A 20,378-nucleotide genomic window follows, 5' to 3' on the forward strand; every position below is an offset into this window, starting at 1 on the left:
CTAAGTGTTCTCGATGGCATTTGTTTAGGATGAAAGGAAATGTAGGAAGACCTGGCTGCAAGAGGTTCACATGAAGGCATTTGTCAAATTCTAATTATTCCCCAATTCTATTATTCTCACAGCTGACTGGCATTTAAATCAATTAATTAAAAGAAAAATTGGCTCTAGTATGTAGTCTATCTCGTGGCATCGTTCACAGTTCAAGATTGTCCTTGCTGAGCCTGGCCAGGTGCCCCGGTTTGGGGTGATTATGCTTTTACCAGATTGTTTCTCTCATGTTGGTGCTCTTGAACAGTTGATGGAATGGGTATTTTGCATTAAAAGAGAAGAAGTGAGATGTTAGGTACTTTCTGTTGTTTTTTAATTATGGAATTGCTTTTGTTTTCTTCTTCACTGCAAGCTAATTACCCCTGCCTCTTCATTCTACAAGTAGAACCGCATTTTCTTTGGCAAAATTCTACAATTCCAACAAGAATTCCTCGTCAATCTTTTAAAGATGTATTTGGAAAAGATTTAATTGCCATTTGTTATCCTGAGAGTGGAATTGTCTCTTCCGTAATGGTTTCATAGTATCTTTCTGGAAGGTTTGCTTTGTGTTTGAAGAGACACGTGGTCCACACTGCTTCATTTAGCAAAAGAAGTTCAGAACTACCTCTGGGGTGGGACTGCTGCAGTCAATGAGCACTGGGGAGCTGTGGCCTCCAGCTTGTCTTAAACGTGTTCAGCAAACAATTGCAAATGGCCTAGGGATTAATTGCATGTTCTTCAACGTAAATTAATCGATTAATCCCTTAAGAAAACTAGGAGAAAGTGAGCAGAATCAGACTGAGTTGACAGCAGGCAACAAACTGGTGGTGTATGAGCATTCTCACTGGTTTCACTGAGAGCAAGGGGCTCATCAAAGTGCAGCTCCCAGGAATGGTTTAAGCCACACTGGGATGTGTTTGACAGCCCGGCTGCCATCAAGGGAGCGCCTCCGAATTAAAGATGCAGTGCTAGCGCAGGGCCTCTGACATTTTGCACAGGTTTCCTACGCACTTTAAAGCTGCGCTGCCACTGTGGTTAGCGACTGGTTTTTGGTGCAGAAAACACATCATTTGGCAGGGCAAAGTGCAGGGCAAAATGCAAAGGTGTTTCCAGTAACAAGCATCATTTTGTTACTTCTCCTAAGAGAAGTAGGTACTCACACAGCCCTGCTCAAAAACCTGTGCTGCCCTCTGCTTCTGGATGGCCATAGTCAGATGCATGGAGAGATGTGATCATGCCTTATTTCCCACACAATTATAATGCTTGTCACTTCAGTAATAATCCCACCTTGACTTGGAAAGGAAGAGTAGAACTGAATTTATTCATACTGAAATGACCAAATTTGCATTGTTGGGTTTTCCTGTGTGTTTGCTTTTGAACAGAACGGTGTAAGCAGCTCCATTCACTTCCATCAGCCAGTCTGCATTCACTTCTGCTCCTTTTCCTTTCTGCCCAGTCCAGCAGTGCTCCACGGCTGAGCACACATAGGTGGAGGATGGCACTGTCAACCCTTAAGAGCACCGCCACTGCTGTCCTTACAGCACAGCTCAGTTAAAGCACCCACACTTTACCTCCACATGTTGTACTGCTAGTGAATTATTCTGTGAATGGTGAAAGACTTCCAGAAATATTTGGTCGTGATGGTAAAGAACCATTTTCTCTTTGCTGACGGTCCTCACTTGGTTACACAAAAGCCATTCATAAGTTGCAAGATAATTTCCAAAAAACAGCATATTTTTCTTTAAAGTTGCTGACCCTTACCTTAGCAGCAAATTTTTGTATTACAAAAAGCATTTCCTGCTTTCTCATCAAATTGCATTTTTACAAGCAGGTTTCAAGTCTGCGATATGATTTGCTGTTTCAGCAATCAGAAATGCAAAATGAGACAGCAGTAGGCTGTCCCCACGTTCCTGCCTGCTCACTGTGAGAAGGAAAGCAAAGATGGATTTTGCCACGGGAGATTATTCAGAGATGCTGTTGCCCTCCACAATGTAAATTATTTATATTCAGCCCAGAATCAGCTGCTGTGCTCCTGTTTTATCCAGCTGTAAATTACTTGGATACAGCCCCAGTGTAAAGCCCTTCTTATTTTGTAATGAAGAAAGGAAATCTGCAGTAGAAGAATATAATGAACGAGGAGGAACATCGTCTTGCAACTGTAAATAAGATCTTGTTCTGTTTATTTTGACATCTTTTTACAAATGTGTCGTATTCAGGTGTAAATATCTCAACCCATGATCTTGTTTCAGAGCTCTGAGATTTCTACTGTTATATGTAATACTTTGTTTAATAGTTGTAATAATTATTTGTATAGATATGAACACAATAGTATTTTATTAAAAAAAGGAAAATGTTCTTCAAAGTCTGTGTTCTGTTCAGTACAGCTTCTTTCCCTGTGTGAAAGAAAAGGGAGGTGTGGGGCTCTCAATATATAAAGCTGAAGAATCATAGAAGGTTTTGGGTTGGAAGGGGCCTCACAGATCATCGAGCTCCAAGCCCCTTGTCGCAGGCAGGGCCACCAACTTCCACATTTAATACTACATCAGGCTGCCCATCCAACCTGGTCTCAAACACCTCCAGAGATGGAACCTCCTGCCACTTTCAAGAGGAGAAACTGCAGCTTTCCACAGGCTGAGGAATGACACCACTCTGCAGCCCACACCGCTCCTGCAGATCCCAGTTCCAGCACAGCAACACGGTGCTGAGGCCATGGGCTCAGGGCTGCCACGTGGTGCCAGTGGGCAGGGGATGTGTGAGCAATGCAACATCTGTCAGCAGAAACATTCGTATCCATTCCTAACTGAAGTTATATTTGTAATATAAACACAAATGAAGCTGATTCAGGCTGCTTCCCCACACCATTACCCAGTCACCTGACTCAGTGACAGCACTGCATAGCTTTTCTCACTCAGGTTGAGGGTAAGGCAGATGCAGCACTAGGGAAGGAGGTAAAAAACACCAGTGAGATTAAGCCCAGTGTTAGCACTCCTGCTTATAAAAAACAGCAAGTACATCTCTCATGACCTGGGAAATACCTGCAAGTATTTAGTGACCAATTGCTGAAATCTGTATCTGTGCATGCACAGGTTTCACACCATACAGAGAGCAGCTCCTACTTCCACTATGCTCCTCAGCCCCCAGCAAGTCATATAAGCTCACAGAGGGAGAAAATAAATGGGAAAGGATGCAGCAGGAAACTGAACTGTTTGTTCCCCTTTTCAGCAGCAGACTGTACTGAACGTAGGAGGATGAGCACATGCTGGGGAAGCAGGGACCATGCCACCAGCCCAGCACAGCCAAGCCAGGGGCACCTCTGCCAGCACAGGGCTGGGCTGAGCCCTGCGGTGCCAACAGAAACCAGACAGGTCAAAGCCAAGAGAGAATCTTCAACACTGCTGCATCAGCAGGAGGCTTGAAAGCAGCAAGATGATTGATTCCAACTCTGCCTCCATCCATTTCTCCTTACATTTAATTCTCTCACGTGTTTTTCTGCTTGCTCTGTGCCAGTCTCCCACTCCACTAGTGCAGTGCCATGCACACTGTGCGGTTCTGCTCAGCACAGTGAGCCCATCTGCTGCTCTCCTACCTCCTACACTGCCCCTGCCTGCTGCTGCTCAACATTACTGTTCCTTCTCACATTCACACACAGAGAAGATCTCCAGCTTTGCGATGAGAAACAAATACAGGCTTGGAACAAGCTCCACGAGTACAGCAGATGTGGAGAAAGAATATTTTTCATTAAAACATTGGATAGCTGTAACAAATCCAGACAAAGCCTGAGAAGACAGGGTCTTCTTCAGTCAGGCAAGTAAATGATACTGCTGGTACTTTCTGATACATCCTTGACTTCTGCACAAAGAAGAAGAGCTGCTGCTCTTTCTCCACAGCCACGCACAGGTTAAGGGCGGCCCTGCAAGGCAAAAGCTCATTTTGCACCAGGCTGAGAGGGACTGAACGCAGCACAGTGAGCAAACACGGCTTTGGATTCAAGCATACAAACTCCAGGATCCTGGCAGCTTGCTGAGAGCAACAGGTTTGTAAAGGGATGCTGCCTCCTTTGCCACTTCTGCATCTCACAGCCTGCGGAAGGCAGCATCTGCCAGTTCCTGTAAGTGACTGCACCTAGCAGAAACAGTGCAGGGCCCCTGGTGAGGGCTCCATCAGAAGCTTTCTCCTCTCCTGCTGCTGCCTCTCCAGTGCTGCCCCTGGAGGACTGTCCCACTTGCTCTCTAGCTCACTTCACCACCAAGTGACACACTGTCACCCTCCCAGCAGATCCACAGCTGCAGCTCCTCATACAGCCCCCAGGTGCCTCCATGCAGCCCTGTCTCAGCCTTCTGCTCCTGCTTTTGGGAACAGGAACACAGAGAAAAGAGAGAGCAGATGGTCCTGGCAGCAGGACTACCTGAGCATCCCTGCGTGACCTCACAGGCAACCTCCACGTCTTGAACTCCTTCATGGCACAGACATTACCACAGTGTGTGGTTTCACTGTTCACATAATTGTAAGTACAGAGCTCAGACTCCTGCAACAGCCCTCACATTTGCAGGTGGGGGAGACAGAAGAGCACACAATGCATGCAGCAGAAGATTCACATGGGTACTAAAGCCCACGAGGCTCCATCTGCACAGCAAGCTGCCAGGCAAGGCAGAATTCTGCAGCCCCACTGATCAAAGCAGCTTACCCTCACCACGCTCAGCAGCAAGGAGTTGAAGGTTCTGCACCTCAGGCTTTCCTGCAGTCTCTTCCTTTGGGAAGAATAAAGAAGCTGCAGGCAAGCCTGTGTCACTGGTATTGGATCCTGACGCTTTAGAGAGACCAAGAACAGATGGCAGGGTTACAGGGGGGGCAGAATAAAAAAAAAAAAAAAATGGGCTCTCCTCAGCCTGATCCTCCTCCAAGCATCCTCTTCTTCCCTGCAGCCCATGGTGGCACCTCCAAGAAAGACTGGTGCACGTTTAGCAACAGGTGTGAGCGACCTGCCCTGCTCCTAGCATACTGACAGCTCACAGCTCTACCTGCACAACAAACCTGCAAGTCAAGCCCAAAGCACATAACCCAACCCAGCACATCAGGACCACTGCTGCCTTCTGTACGCCCTGCCCAAAACGCAGCCATGTCTCAAGCAGCTCCGTGAGGTGGGACAGAAGCCTGGCTAACAGCCTCTCATGCCATTCCTGCTCCAGCCCTCTGCCAAACAGGAGCTTCTGTTCTGGCCAGACTGCCCTCACAGGGCTGACTGAAGCCAACAGAACAAGCAGACCACTGGTACCTGCACTCTGGAAACAGTCTGCAAGAGTGATGGGTTGCTCCTAGCGAAACTTAAGGATTGCAGTGACTGGCAAATACGATCATGCAGCCCTTTTCCCAAGAACTCTCCACACAGCTGCTCAGAGCCGTAGCAGGAAGAATTCAGGCTGACCTGCAGAACAGGGAACCAGGAACATTCCCTTTTTGACCATCTTGCAAAAACTTCATCTTAAAAAAACAAATAAATAAACAAATAAAAATTAAAGTAAGAAATAGATACTGCAAAACCTTCCTGGCAAATGCAGACTTCTCAGAGTAGAAAGTTATCAATGTAAAAAGTTGGTAAACAGAACTGGAACAGAGCCTCTCTACAACACTGGATACATGCATGTACATTGAGGGGAAAATGGTCAGATAATAAAAAACAAGGACAACACAGGCCTCAAAGAATACTTTTTAATTCAAAATTAGCAAAGCAGGTCACACTGTAAATGCAACACCTGCAATAATTCATACCTTACTCTTGTTTTTTAAATAACTGAGAATTCAGAAAGAATGCAAAGACATTTAAAAACCTCAGATGCAGAAAATTTGAAGAGGTGGGGGAAGAAGTTTCGTCCACACCTCTGAAGAGCTCAACCCCAATGACTCCAAGACCTCCTCCACACTCCCCATCCAAAGTAAACTTGTGGGAGGAGAAAGTCAGGAGCTGCTGGACAGCTTCCCCACTCTCCAACCCTTCAAAGAGGCTCCCAGACTGGGGCACACTGCAGGAGCCCATAAGGTGCCCAGCACATGAGACTGAGGCCTCATCACTCCATCTCTCTCATGGTCTCGCTGCTTCTGGTGCTGTAGAGGAGAACTCTGCACTGACAAGCAGCTGAACAGGAGCTGCTGGAGAGGAGTGGGGGGGCTGTTAAGTTTGTACTGGTGAGAGAAGCTGCAATAGCAAGGCAGGAAGCTCTGCCTCTGGCAGTGCAGCACTAGTCCCTGTGTCCCTGAAACACTGCAGCCCCTTGGATATGTTCCTGCAGTTACAGGAGGAGCTCCTCCAACAAAGAAACATAGTTCCCCACTACCACCTCTGTCTGGAGCCTTTTACTCACTTGGCAGCTGCTCTGCATGCTGAGATCGTGGTGGGACAGAAACCAAACTCTCCCCCCATGCTGTCCAAGGGGCTCTCCAAGGGCAGCAGTCTGCAGGGTGTGGACAATGGCTGCTGACACAAGAGGAGCTGCAATGCATTCTCAAACTCACTCACTACAGAGAAAGCAGAGCACGTCAACGTAGAGGAAAGGAAGCAAAGGTCTTAAATATGCTTCCTGTCCTCTCCCTCTTCACCAGCTCCAGCACCCGCTGCCCTAACAAGCCAGAGGGCTGCAAATGCTAGGTCATGCCTGCCCCAGGGGGTGTGGTGGCAGGGGAGCCAATGTCATCTTCCCTCCTGGTTCTGCCCCAGTTCCCGTGGCACCCAGTCATGCTCACTGTGGGTCCAGCTCCTCCGCTCCCACAGGGCTGCAGGCCACTGAAACAGGCTCATTCCCACAGACGCCGGTAGCCTGGTGCCTTCAGCCAAACGGCTTGGCACACCCCCACGCCTCTGTCCATCCGAGGCTCAGAACACTGGGATCTTGTCCCTGCGCACCGTGTCCAAATCATCATCCAGGGTCAGCAGGACCTGGGGAGAAGCTCAAGGTTGCAGGTCTCGCTGGTCACCTCACAGTTAAAGGAAAACAAGGAAGAGAAGGAGAGGCTGAGGCCCCACAGCAGAGCAGGACTCACCAGAAAGGAAAAGAACAAAGCAGCTGCAGAAAGGAAGTGCCAGACATCATGGTCATCAAAGAAGCCCAGCAGGATGCATGACCGGTTCTTCTCTCGGGACTCTGCCGGAGTCTCCTAGAAGGGAGAGCAGGCAATCAGGACTCGACACCAGCACACAAAGAACCCTGGCCACATACACAGAGCCCTCTGGAGGATTTCCTGCCTTAACCCTCTATGAAGGAGCCAAGAGAAACAGCAGACATGAGACGAGGACATGGCAATATGCAGTGCAATACTTCACAGCTTGGGATGGGTCTGAGATCTTGGCACAGAGCTCAGGAAAACCCCCTCTGGTCACCACATCTGATGTGCAGCATAGCACAAGCTGCAAAACCTCCACTGGATACTTCTGCAGCAAGCCCCTCATTGTCACAGTGATAGAGAATGCATCCAGTCCAAATTTAAAAGCCTCCCAGGCCATATGGGGTCCCCACAGCCCATGTTATTTCCCATTACTCATCTCTCCAGGGACAATTTTGCCAGCTACTGTTGGTCAGGATCTGCTCCGTTGTCTTCAGATCACCAGGTTGCCCTATCTCCCATAAGGAGGGCCTCAAGATTACCACTCCACAGTAGCTATGGTGGTGCTGGGTTGACATTGGACTTGACGACCTTAAAGGTCTTTTTCAACCTTCGTGATACCACACGTACAGTTATTTTGGCATCAGCACAGTTTCCTGCACTCCCTTCCTGACCTGAGAAGGAAGGTAGACCAAGGCTCTCCCCCACAGTATTGTGGTTTGGTTGGTTTTTTTTTGGTTTTTACAGAAAAAGAACAACAGGAAGGGAAGACGAGAGACAGACATGGACAGAAGGATAGCAAAAGGGAAACATTACCTCCCAGCTGCTGAGGGTCTGGAAAAAGAAGTAGAGGGCAGCCGCCCACATCACTGCTGTGGCCACAATGCAGAACAAGGGAATAGGCAGGAGCTTCTCAGAGCTGCGGATCTGCAAGGAGGGATGTAATCTCACAACAAGTGCTTCCCAGGGGCCAGAGCAATGCACAGCGGCAAATAAGCCTGGCCTGTTCACCTCCACCAAGTGTTGCCCACCCCAGGAAGATGCAGTCCAGCCACCAAGATCACTGCACAGCATCCCCTCCCAAACAACCAGTGCTTCATCTCATCCCAAGTCCCACAGGGACCTCTCCATGCCCCTCTGCATGGAACCCAGATTGCAGCTGAGAGGAGGCTCATACCATCCTCTTTAGAGATGGGCAGAGGCATGACAGCGACAGCCACCTCTTTTACCTTCATGATGATGTAGAAAGCCAGGTACAGCAACAGGTTACAGATGAAGATGCCCAGTATGTAGGAGGCAAAGTCTCTGGGCCGATACACCAGCCCAAAGATAGCACTGAGGGTAGAAAGGGAACAAGAGACATTAGACAGCTTCTTTCACTGGGGACAGGATACATCCCCAAACTGACAAACACCTGCTGCTCCGCTCAGACCACAGGACATTGCAAAACGGCTGCAGCCCTCCCAGTTTCCTGAAGGAAACAGTGTTCACCTCAGCTCCTTGCTAAGAAACAAAGCAAAGCAGAATAGCCTCAGATCCGCTCATCCATTGAGAGCAGCTAGATATTCCAGAAGGGTAGAAGGGTTCAGGAAGTCTGGACACTCCTCAAGAAGGAAATCTTGAAAGCACAGGAGCAGACTGTCTCCCTGTAAGATGAGCCAGTGGGAAGAAGGCTGGCATGGACGAACAAGGAGCTTTTTCCTGAGGCTCCTGGAAAAAAAAGACAATCTACCTCCTATAGAAGAAGAGACGGGCAACTTGGGAGAAAGTATAAGTTGGGAAGAAGTATCAATCTGCCTGGGGGTAGGAAGGCCCTACAGAGGGATCTGGACAGGCTGGATAGCTTGTCCTAGACCAGTGAAAAGAAGGTCAATATGACCAAGAGTCAGGTCCTGTACTTCCCCCACTACAACCACAGGCAACACTATAGGCTTGAGATGGAGTAGATGGAAGACAGTGTAAAGCAAACAGACCTGGGGATATTGATTGATGCTTGGCTGAACATGAGCCAGCAGTGTGCCCAGGTGGCCAAGAAGGCCAATGACCTCCTAGCTGGTACCAGGAATAGTGTTGCCAGAAGGAGCAAAGGAAGTGGTCATCTCCCTGTACTCAGCCCAGGTGAGGCCACATGTTGAGTACTGCGTTCAGTTTTGGGCCCCTCACTACAAGTGAGACACCGAGGCCCCGGAGTGTGCTGAGAGAAGGACAATGAAGCCAGTGAGGGGTCTGGAGCACAAGCCTTATGAACAGCAGCTGAGGGAACTGGGTTGTTCTGTCTGGAGAAGAGACTCATGGGAGACCTTATCACTCTCTAAAATTCCCTGAGAAGAGGTTTTGGTGAGGTGGGGGTTGGTAGGTGGCTGGTGGATGATTGGTCTGTATGATTTTGGAGGTCTTTCCCAACCTTGGTGATTCTATGATTCTATTATATGGGCAGGAGCATTGCATTGCTTCCACCCTATGGCCAAACACATCACACTCAGTAGGGCTTGGTCCCAGATCTCTGTATTTAGTAGAAGGCATATCCTTGAGAAGCAGCTTTTGAGAAAAGCAGGAGTTAAGGGCAGTTATTTCAGGTCTTATCCAAAAGCTTGTCACTCCAACCATGCAGCTACTGCTGGGCTCTGCAACTGTGTCAAATGTCTCTGTCAAGCCTCCCACAGCTGAGCTGGGCTGGAGCTCCCACTATAGAGGATGGGTTTGCACAGCAGAACATAGCACAGTTGTATCATGCCAACCCTGGGCAAGCTTGGTCCAACAGGCCACTAGACAGCACCAGCAAAACACTCAGAGGTGCCTCAGGTATCTCTGGAGCACGCTGCAATCCAAACTGTCTCAGAAGAGCCCCAGCACAGAACAACCACAATGACACCGTTGCATTTCCTCCCCACCCAAGGCCACCTGTATCAAACTGAAGCCCACGTACACACGTAGGCAAAACACCACACCCCACTACTTACAAGGACCAGTTGACTAGGTTTCCAACGATGAGCAGCACCATCCTGTCCTGAAGAAAAGACACCAATGATTACACGAAAGCAGAAGGAAACAAGTGGACTTTGCCTCAGAAATTCAGGCTATCATTGCCTGAGAGTTTGGAGTCTGGTTCCCATAACTGCACATGTACCTGGCTCGTGTATTTACTCCATGCGAAGGAGTATTCGTGAGACGGATGCTGCTCTGGCCCTCACAGATTTGAAGAGAACATTGCATAGAAAAGATTAAGCATCTAAATAGAAGAGTCAACCCCTCAAGAATCATTCTCTGAAGATTCACTTGCCTGCAAGTCATTTGGCTAAGTTTCCACTGTTTTCCTAGTTAACTTCCTTACACATAAAAACATACTGCACAGAAAAACAGCATGTTTAAAAGAGGACACAGGGTGCTTTGGACAGCCCCCTGCACATATCCATGGAACCCTTCCCCCCCCCCATTTTTTTTTTTCCTTTAAAACCAGTTTTACCATTAACAAGGTAAGAATTCCAAGTATTGAGGGCAAAGTAGATACATCTGTGTTTCTTATGCGTTTGTGCTTACACAGCTACTTTCATGGAGTAGCTATTTCAAGCCAGTCAGGCTTATTTTATGCCTGCATGCACCAACTTTGCTTGCAAAATACAGTCTGACTGAAGAATAAAAACAATAAAGTAGAATTCATAAATAAAGATCTAATTTTGCTTCAAGCATTAAGTAATGCTCTATGCTGAGAAGAAAGTAATCACTAGGATGCAAGGTAACAGCTATTGTTTCTTTTTTCCCCTCCTGTCTGCCCCAAGACACTGTAGAAACTGCAGCAGTCACTGCATTCCTTAGAAGGGATGCACTGCACTGAGCCCTACACCAATTCCTTTGAGCTGATGTCCCTAGAAAGAAAGAGCAATGGCAAATTCTATCATACTTGTGTCACGTTTGCTCTGATGTTCTATCCACCAGGCCATAGATCAAGGAAGTACTGGTGCAAATAAAAAGCTCCAGCAGGGATCTATAACTGCACACTGGTGAGAGGTAGAGGGACAGAAGGGAAGCAGGCAGCACTGCTCTTTTTAAAATAGCCACAACCCTCTTCTGCACACTACCTAGAAAGCAAACAAATGCTGAAGGAGGTGCAGAAGAATGAGAAATCACCTACCATGTACATTGGTCGACTGCACTGCTGGATACAGTCTGTGTACAGCACCATTGCTGCCCTCCGAAATATCCCCAAGTCTGACAAAGGAGAGAGCAGAAGTCAGTATAGCTAGAGTGAACTCCATAACACCTGCTAAGTAAAGATGCAGGCACACACTGGCTGAGGACCCAGGCTATGAAGGTCAGGGTGTCCACAGATTCATTTCTTGCCCTCTGGAAGTAGTCCATGCTGAGCAGGACAGCAGGTGGACAATGTTCGCTCAGAACAACAGGTTAAAAACCAAACATTCTTGACCCTGGTGCTGCTCAGAAGTCAGATAGGCCCTGTCTGAATGCAAATATGTTGGCTTTGCCACCACTCCCCTTTAGGGGAGATGTTCATGGAGGAAGGGGAAAAGTGCTTCCCATGGAACAATGTGGAGGGAGACACAGGAGACCCTCATCTCTGTTGAGAGTGGTATAGAGAGGCAAAACACACTATGCCCCTGCTACAGAAAATAAATAAAAACCACTGCAGAATCTCCTCTGGAGAGCCATCAATAGCAGTGAAGACAAACAGACACGCATGCATGCAAAGGTCTCTCTTTAGTCACAAATGTGGAGCTCAAAGACTCCTGTGTTGAGATCAGGGCTTTTCTGTGCTACACCATCCCCTTCCTAGGAAGGAGCAGGCCCTAGCAGAGCTGCTGGCAAATAAACTTCTATTCTCAAGAGCCAACCCCAGGGTGGCACACAAGCCCACCTTCCACATGCATCCATGCACCCCCAGCTTCTCCACCACTGCTCAATCATTTCAAAGAATGGGAGCTGCTGCCAGTTACCTGAGTCAGGGCCATCTGGGGCAGACAGGAGCAGAAGAGGAAGGAGAAACATGTTTGTAAGCAGAGCGCACGAGCCAGGCTCCCCACCAGACCTTCTCTTCCCTCCCCACCTAGCACACCCTTCTGGAGCATAGCTCAAGAGCAATCAGCAAATTGGTCCTGCTGATTCCCATTGTCTGGGAAGCCACAGCAGGAAAACTTCAGAGACCAGGAAAAGCTTCAGGTGAGGGAGAGGAAAGGATAACCCCAAACACAAGTGCAGGCCACAGGACTGGCCTTACAGTTCTACACAAGGCCACAGAGGTGATTTGCTAAGATTCCATCAAGAAGCACCCACAAAACAGTTTGGTTGTGACACTTACCCATCTTGAAGCGGCCCATGTAGTAGATCTGGGTGCTGAGGGCCAGCGAGGCCAAAACATGGATCAATGAGAAAATGACCCAAAACCACATGTCGTTTTTCCCGAACACCTGAAAGCAGAGATGCATTGGAGAAAGAAAAAAAAGGAAAAACCCTGGGCATGTTACCAGCAGGCTGCTCCTTTTCTTTCATGTATCACCACAGAGCATTAGACAATCCTACTGAACACTGAAGAGAAACCCCTATTAACTTCCAAGTCAAAAATCAAGTCTACAAATTCAAACAGAGACGAGGAAAGCAAGAGGAGCTTAGCATTTCTGGAGAATAAGCCACTACTTCTGCATGTCCCTTCAGATAAGGCTGATGACCTTGAAGGACTGCAGCTGGCTCAAGAAGCAAAAACACTGGGACCCCTAACTAAGCCAGGCAAGCTCTCCCTGCAGAGCTAGGCAGCAGCCCCCCTGGCCAAGAGAGAAATTTTACACAGGCAGTCAGGGAGCCAACCATTGCTTCAGCAAGTGCACTGTGGCAAACCCAGAAGTACAAAGTGTTTCTATTATAACCTTTTTGTTTATTTAAGGACTGGAAGTGAATTACCAACCCAAGTTAATGCTGTGTTAAAACTTTAGTATTTCCATTATACATTGAAGAGTTCAAAAACTCTAGTCTGCTGACAGGCTACAACTATGCACTCCCCTCCTCTGGGGCCACAGAAGGTGCTTGAACTTCTCAATTTGCATGGGGGAAAAAGTAAGCAGAGAAGCCTTCTCTTTATGAATGGAGAAAGAGGCACATACAGCTTAGAATCCCCACTCTACAACCTGAAAACATCTCTCAACAAAATATTCACCATCCCACAATAAAAGTCCAGCAGTTCGAACCTAGGCATGCAAATCTAGGATCACAGAAGGACTTGGAGTGGAAAGAACCTTAAAGCCCACCTAGTTCCCAATCCCCTGCTGATAGCAGAGCTGCCACCACTACATCAGGCTGCCCACAGGCTCATCCAACCTGGCCTTGAACACCTTCAGGGATTGGAAGTGCCCATCAAGCAAAGTAACAAGAAATTCTTGGAAATTCTCAAGTTTACCAGCTATTCCTTTATTCCTTATCCCACAGTCTCCTATCTGCAAGAGATCAATTGCTATTCAGTGCTACTGTAGGACAGATAGAGGCTAACAGTCTGCTGAGGCCCAGTCAGTAGCTCAAAGCAAGAATTCAACAGATTTTGCCTGATTACTGTTGAATGTAACAGTCCTCCAACTGGAGAGAAGCAAATTGTAGAAAGAGGCACAACAAGCAACCAGGCTGTGAGGATAGCTGTTTTGGAAAGGAGAAAAAAAAAAAAATAGAGTACTAGGAATGCAAGTACAAGTAGCTGCTTAACAGCTTATTGAGCTCTGATGCTTTCCCTGGTCTCCCCACGCATTTCCCCCCCAGAGAAAAAGGCAGATAAGAGGAAGCCATACCACTCCAAGGACAGCGAGGCAGATGACCACAGCAAACGAGGCATAGGCAGAGTAGGCACTAGCATTGATGTCTGGGTGGCGGGTCTGGTAGAGCTTAAGCATGCAAAGTCCTGCAATCATGTACATGAAGGAGGTGTCTGTGGAAGGAGCACAACAGAAATAGTGAAGACAGGTGCCAGCAGGCTGAGAAAGCTGCTCAAAGCACACACAGTGAAGCTATGCTACATCGTACAGCAGCTTGCGCTTTGCTACCCTGCAGTACATCTGTGCTCCTGGGCAACAAAGACAATAAAAAGGCATCAGGGCACAGAAACAGGCAGGAAATTACAGAATGGTTGAGACTGGATGGGACCTCTTGAGATGATCTGATTCAGTTCCTCTGCTCAAGCAAGGTCAGCTGTGACAGGGCTGCCAGGGGCCATGCCCTGTCAGGCTTTCAGTATGTCTCCACAGGAAACCACAAACTCCAAGCAATCCATTCCAATCTCTGCCCACCCTTCCAGTTAAAAGAAAAAAAAATATTCTCCTGTCTTTGAATGGAGCTTCCATTTTTCATCCAAAGATTCACTGTCTTCTGACCAAGCCTGAAAGCTTTGCAAGAGTAGAAAGGTGAGAAATATTTGTAACTCTGCAGAAGATAGAGACGGCAAATCCTTCTTCAAGCACAAAAGATGGCAACTTGGCTTACCAAACTGGAAATTAGAGTAATTGGGGCAAACATGGTAGCAGGCACTGAGCACCCCTTCCATCATCAGAGCAATGCCCATAGCATAGAAGAGCCCAAAATGCTTTGGGATCCCATAATCCTAGAAGAGAACAGAGGCAGACAGAAGGCACCCTCACTCTTCTGATCACAAGAGAGCTTCCACTCTTTGTTACCTCAACCCTCCTAAGCCCCCACACTTGTCCTTCAGCCCACATGTAATTGTATCATACTGCAGAGCTGGCTGAATCCACTAGCAACAAATCCAAAATAATCACACAGAAACTTCTGGTCTGAAGACCTCAGCATCTTGGAACTGATGTCTTGAGACCAAAAAAATCCCACCACAACACCACATTTAGAAGGATGCTAACTAACCAGGCCGCACTTTTCACAAGCCCCGTTAGAAACATGTTTAGCTTTTAGTACAAAGGAGCCTCCTCCTCTGTAGAAAGCAGATGGTCCTTTCCACTGCCTGCTTCATCATCACAGGACAAAGCAAGGGTCCAGGCGTGCTCCCATCCAGCTCATCTGCGCCAGTTCTTCCACAGTGAACAATGGAAGAAGAGCTACAGGAGACATTCCTTAGCTCATCTGTCTTTGTGAGACCAGACTGGGCAACAACAGCAACACAGACACACCACAAGCAGCAAAGTGGTAGAGTAGCAGGTGAGAATGTGCTCCACCTCCATCTTTTGTCAGGGGAAAAAAAAAAAAAAAAAAAAAAAAAAAGAGGATTTCATCCTCCAGCAAGGAGTGCAAACTGAAAACCACTGTGCATTACTCTTGTTGTTCCCATGCCTCCCTCCCTCCCACCACTGGTCCCACGCAACCATGTACCCACTAGGGTATAGACATCTTTCATCTCCATGGCCCGACGGTGGAGAATGTCTCTGCGCAACACAATGAGGAGAAAGAGAAAGCCCAGCAGCATGTGGCCCACATTGCTAAGGATGTTGTTGAAGGCACTGCAGGGAAAAAGAGGGTTTAAGACAAGAGCATCACAGAAGCAGGAAGGTGAATCCCAGGCCACAACAAACTGAATTCATCTAGTTCCCCACCACCATCCTCCACTTCAGCAGCTGCCAAACACCTGCCAGTTTTACACAATGGAGGACAATTTCAGGCTGAGTACTTCTTCATCTGCTTCAACTGATTTAACACCTTCTCTGTGAGATTCCCAACTCTGGGTTCTCTTTGCACTCCAATGTTACAGTTGAAAAATGCTGCACTGAAAGGACTATTCTGAATTGCTTTTCAGAGCTGCTTCTCTTTGAATACATGTGAAAGCATCCAAAAGAGTACATAAGCACAGTACTGGCGGCAAGCAGTTTTGCTGGGGCAAACCTGGTGCCACATAGGCCTGGATGCACATCTTACTGCAACAGAAAGCCACTGCTGAGCTCAACTGAAAGCTCGGGGAGACTCTGCTCAGAGCCCTAAACTCTCAGTATTCTTTTCAGTGTGGTTGCTGTGAACCCAGTAAGGAAAAAACCCTGCCTAGGCACAGCATGAGGCACAAGGCAATAATGCAGTGACTGCAGGACTCACCTCAGCACCCCAAGTGGATGAGCACACAGAAAGTTGTAGTAGCAGATGTCTTGATTGCCTGTCACATTCACTACCTGGACAGAGTGGAGATGGGAGAGCTGATGTTAGTGAATCCTCTCTGTTTGAATGTCTTTGCACCGTGCATGCACTGTGTTTACACAAGTTTGATGTGCCATACTGCAGATACAGCACCTGAGGGCTACAACTCTGCAGTCACTACAGCCTGCAAACAGCTTTTCAGAAACCACTGCAGCTTAGAGCCCACAGGGTCCTGAAAAGCAGCAAAGCTAGCAACAGCAGCTTAGGGTGCTTGAAACAGGACATGTGGCTGAGCCCTTGACTGCTTTGAAACTCAGCTGGTCTTTTTGTTCTCTTTGCCTAGTTTAAGTGCTTGGGGCAGAGCAGGGACCACCTGCCAGTGTTCCAGAAGAAAGTCAATGTGTAGAAGTGAAATCAGTTTGGAAGGATGGAAAGATGTATGTAGGGACCTGGAGGCAGCCCAGCAGTAGGACTGCCATAAGGGAGTACTGACATCTGAAAATGAAGATTTTATGAGTAAGAGTCAAGACGCTGCCACAGGCCACAGACCTGACAGCACTCCTTACAGAAAACATACTTTGTGTTTGCATCCTGCAACAAAACAACAAGGCTGAAAAGTAGGTCTGCTTGCAAGTCTCTGAGTAACAGCTCAGGGCTATGGAAAACAAAACAGAAAAGAACACTCATATAATAGCAAACTGCATTTGCTTTCAGCAGATCCCCAGAGAGGACAGCAGGTTCCTCCTGACTGCAAAATAAAACAGGCCCCAAATGACGATTAGGAAAACAGAGGAGAGGGAATCTGCAGTCTCTGCTTTCCAGGCAGAAGCAGCAGAAACAAGCTCAGAAAGCTGAGCCAAGCCAGCAGAGTGATCAGAATCTGGTACAGAGAACAGCTAAAGTAATCTGCCCTTCAGAGACACAGCAGGATCCCCAAGTCATCCCAATTTTACTGCAACTGTCATTCCTGTTCCAGAGTAGGTTCAAAGGCAAGATGACACCAAATGCTGGTGACAGCCACAGGTTGACGCACCGTCTGGTAGGTGATGACAAGCTGGATGACTGGCAGGGCATAAAACACTGCAATGGTGATGATGTTCCTGTAGAGAGAAGGTAAGAGCAGCAGTTACAGCATTATTAGTACACACCCATCTCAGAGCCTTACAGTGCAGGTGGAGAAGTTTGTACACCCTGTTGCCTAAGGGCATAAACCCTTCTCTCCCAGCTGCAGCTTTATAGCAGCTCAGATTACGATCCTCCTGAAGTAGAAGAAAAATGCACTAATGCAAACAGGAGGCAAATAGCAAGAACACAAGAAGAGTCAGGATGCTAACCACAAGCTTTTATATTTGAGTAGCTAATAAGAAAAAAAAATGATTTGCGATGGAAGGACCTTAAAGATAACCTCATTCCATACCCCTTGCCAGAAGCAGGGACATCTCCTTCTAGATCAGGCTGCCCATGGCCCCATCCATCCTGACCCTGAACACCTCCAGAGATGGAGCATCCACAGCTTCTCTGGGCAACCTGTGCCAGTGCCTCACTACCCTCTGAGTTAAGAGCTTCTACCCAGTGTCTAATCTAAACTTCAATCTACCCTTAGTACAAAGGGTAACTGCTTTAAACTATCACTACACTCCTGATAGAGCCCCTCTCCAGCTTTCCTGCAGTCCTCCTTTAGGTACTAGGAGGCCACAATGAAGTCTCCCTGGACTCTTGCTTCTTCGCACTGAACACCAATCTCTTTTGCTCCAGCCCTCTGATCACCTTCATGGCCCTTCTCTGGACCAACTCAAACAGATTCAGAGTCACATTTCTTGTGCTGGGAACCCCTCCCTGCAATACTCCAGCTGAGGTGTCACAAGAGCAGAGTAGAGGAGAACAATCATCTCCCTCAAACTGCTGTCCACACTTAAATTCCTCCTTCCCCAGTATGTTTCAGCACACTGCTTATTACCACACTTTAAAAAGCTAATGAAAACCAGTAACTATTGCCAGGATCACATATGTATCAGCCCACAAATATCCTCATTCGAGGTACATGGGATCTGCAGTGACTTCTTAGAACAGAGTGTAACAGGACAGCTGAAAGAATATCCTTCAAACTAAACTGTGGTTCAAAAGAAGAGCATGTGGACATAGCTGGAGAGCTTTCAACTAGAGACTAGGTCCCAAGATCAGGCCTTACCAGTTTGTCTTCTTACCAAAAATAGATTTTGTATTTTTTGCTGACAATTCTTCTGTCCTTCCTGGACAAGTCTGACAGATACAGGAACACCTAACACATTAACGGGAAAAGAAAGAGGGAAGAAAACAAACAAACAATAAATAACACCAGAAAAGAACTAGTGAAAAAGCCAGGAGAAAAATCTCAATGTATTTATAAGACATGCATCTTGAGTCACTACTCCTACTGAATATCCAGTTATCACTGCACATTATTTTCTCCCTAGGCTGTCCCACCTCCTTATACTTTCTTGGACACACTTGGATTCCTCCTCCTTTCTCAACTGTTCCTAACATATTCTGATTTTCCACATGTAGTCACTCACTTCAGCAGTATGCTTAGCACATCAGGAAAACTTCTTAAGACTCTGAAAGAACACTAAGAAGCACATTCATCTCTATTAGATGAAATCCAGCAGAGCTAAGTGGAAAGTTAAAACCCACGGAGAGTGACTGGTGTTGGTCCTGGCCATGTGCCAGCCTTACCTTTGTGCGGATGACATTTTTATCACTTTCAATCTCTGGCATGGTGTCGAAGTCGCTCTCTTCCTCCACAGAGCTGTCTGTGTCAGAGCCTCCTGGTGGCCCATGCTCAGGGGAAGAAAACTGCCGTCCACCACTGGAGCTAGACTCATCTGGAGCAGGGCAAGAAGAAGGAAAAAAACAAACAAAACAGGCAGGGTAAAGGCTAAATCCCTCCAAACACAATAAGAAAGGTGCCCAGATATCAGCAACAATACACTGGGAAAAGCTGATATGGTCATTTCAAGGAAGAAACTTCTTCCTAGTCACAAACCACACAGTTTTGCTCTACTACTTTTCATCTCTAGCACTTTCTGCTCTTTACTGGCCTCGGCTCTGAAAACCGGAAGTCTGAGACCAGCCATACAGCTCTAGAAAAAGCAGCAGGCTGCTCAGAGATCAGGAACACGCTGACCTAGTTAATCTCCAGATTTTACATAAGCTTTAGGTCTCAGCCTTTCTAAACATACTGTAGAACAAAGACAAAAAAGGAAGAAAGTTGAATTTTCACAGGAAGCAAAGCATCAGCTTACTCCCACTGCACACACAGTATTGGTCACCCGCAGGCTAGAGGGACACACATTTCCAACTCGCTGGCTGAGCTTCCAGCCACTCCTTGCCCAGACTAGAATGAGCAGAACACAATCTTCCTCCTCATCTCCCAAATGCTTTTAAAGCATTTCAGGGGTTGAGGGAAGAGAAAATTAACCCTCAACTCTTTTCCATGACTTAGTTCCTCCTGAATTTTTCCCCAAACCTCATGAAGCTTCAGTTTTGTGTTTCTTCATTGAGTATTCAGAGACATCCCACCTTCACAGCCCAATATTTGGGTCCCCAAGCTGTCAAATCCAAAAGATTACAACTCAAAAATCCACAACATTGAACTGTTCAATACCAGTCCCTCCACAGTAGGGGAAACAGTTCCAAGGAGACTAAGAAATACTCTGGCAAAGGAAGGGATTTACCATCATCCCAGATTAGCAGGGATTTTTTTTTTCCCCCCCCTCTTCTGCCAATGCAGAGTTCACCTATTAAACAGCATGATATTATCTCCCTGCTAATGAAAACGCTGGACCACAAGGAACTCTTGTCACTGTCCTGTCTACCTGCACACAAGCATTAAGCCTTCCAGTGAAGAAGCATGCTTGGGTCTAAAAACAGGCTCCATGAACTCATTACCAGGTCTGAGAAACTTGCTTGGAAGAAACCTTTTGCAAGTCCCTAGTCAGCCTGCCTGAAGCAGGACTACCATCAACGCTTGTCTGATGACTGCGGCTTTGTCTAGCTGAGTCTCAGTGATGGAGCCTCTCTGAAAAGCTATTCCAGATATCTGCCATTTTTTGGTGGAAATTCCCCTGCCTTTTCCCCTACTCTTGAAGTGCAAACAGGACATCCCCAAACTGCTTCCTCCTCCACCCCCATTTTAAAATACTTGCAAG

The 20,378-nt window shown here is 47.2% G+C and overlaps 1 protein-coding gene across 2 annotated transcripts in view; it reads right to left on the bottom strand.

Annotated features, from left to right (window-relative positions):
- Nucleotides 1–5,719: 5,719 nt before the first annotated feature.
- SIDT1 (SID1 transmembrane family member 1) overlaps nucleotides 5,720–20,378 on the bottom strand; it is a 41,110-nt gene continuing 26,451 nt past the window's right edge. For both annotated transcript variants that reach the window (XM_042810151.1, XM_042810152.1), the window contains exons 12-25: nucleotides 18,904–19,052; nucleotides 18,396–18,469; nucleotides 17,225–17,291; nucleotides 16,153–16,226; nucleotides 15,446–15,569; nucleotides 14,587–14,704; nucleotides 13,899–14,035; nucleotides 12,431–12,539; nucleotides 11,249–11,325; nucleotides 10,080–10,126; nucleotides 8,349–8,454; nucleotides 7,936–8,046; nucleotides 7,060–7,173; nucleotides 5,720–6,955 (exon numbers count right to left, since the gene is read on the bottom strand). In XM_042810151.1, coding sequence (XP_042666085.1) covers nucleotides 6,893–6,955; nucleotides 7,060–7,173; nucleotides 7,936–8,046; nucleotides 8,349–8,454; nucleotides 10,080–10,126; nucleotides 11,249–11,325; nucleotides 12,431–12,539; nucleotides 13,899–14,035; nucleotides 14,587–14,704; nucleotides 15,446–15,569; nucleotides 16,153–16,226; nucleotides 17,225–17,291; nucleotides 18,396–18,469; nucleotides 18,904–19,052 — 1,370 coding nt within the window. In that variant the 3' untranslated portion in view covers nucleotides 5,720–6,892. The remainder of the gene's footprint in view (nucleotides 6,956–7,059; nucleotides 7,174–7,935; nucleotides 8,047–8,348; nucleotides 8,455–10,079; nucleotides 10,127–11,248; nucleotides 11,326–12,430; nucleotides 12,540–13,898; nucleotides 14,036–14,586; nucleotides 14,705–15,445; nucleotides 15,570–16,152; nucleotides 16,227–17,224; nucleotides 17,292–18,395; nucleotides 18,470–18,903; nucleotides 19,053–20,378) is intronic.

The sequence above is a fragment of the Centrocercus urophasianus genome, unplaced genomic scaffold (assembly GCF_019232065.1).
Source record: "Centrocercus urophasianus isolate 14NV4802_14NV808 unplaced genomic scaffold, USGS_Curo_1.0 seq_12, whole genome shotgun sequence".
NCBI classification, from domain to species: domain Eukaryota; kingdom Metazoa; phylum Chordata; class Aves; order Galliformes; family Phasianidae; genus Centrocercus; species Centrocercus urophasianus.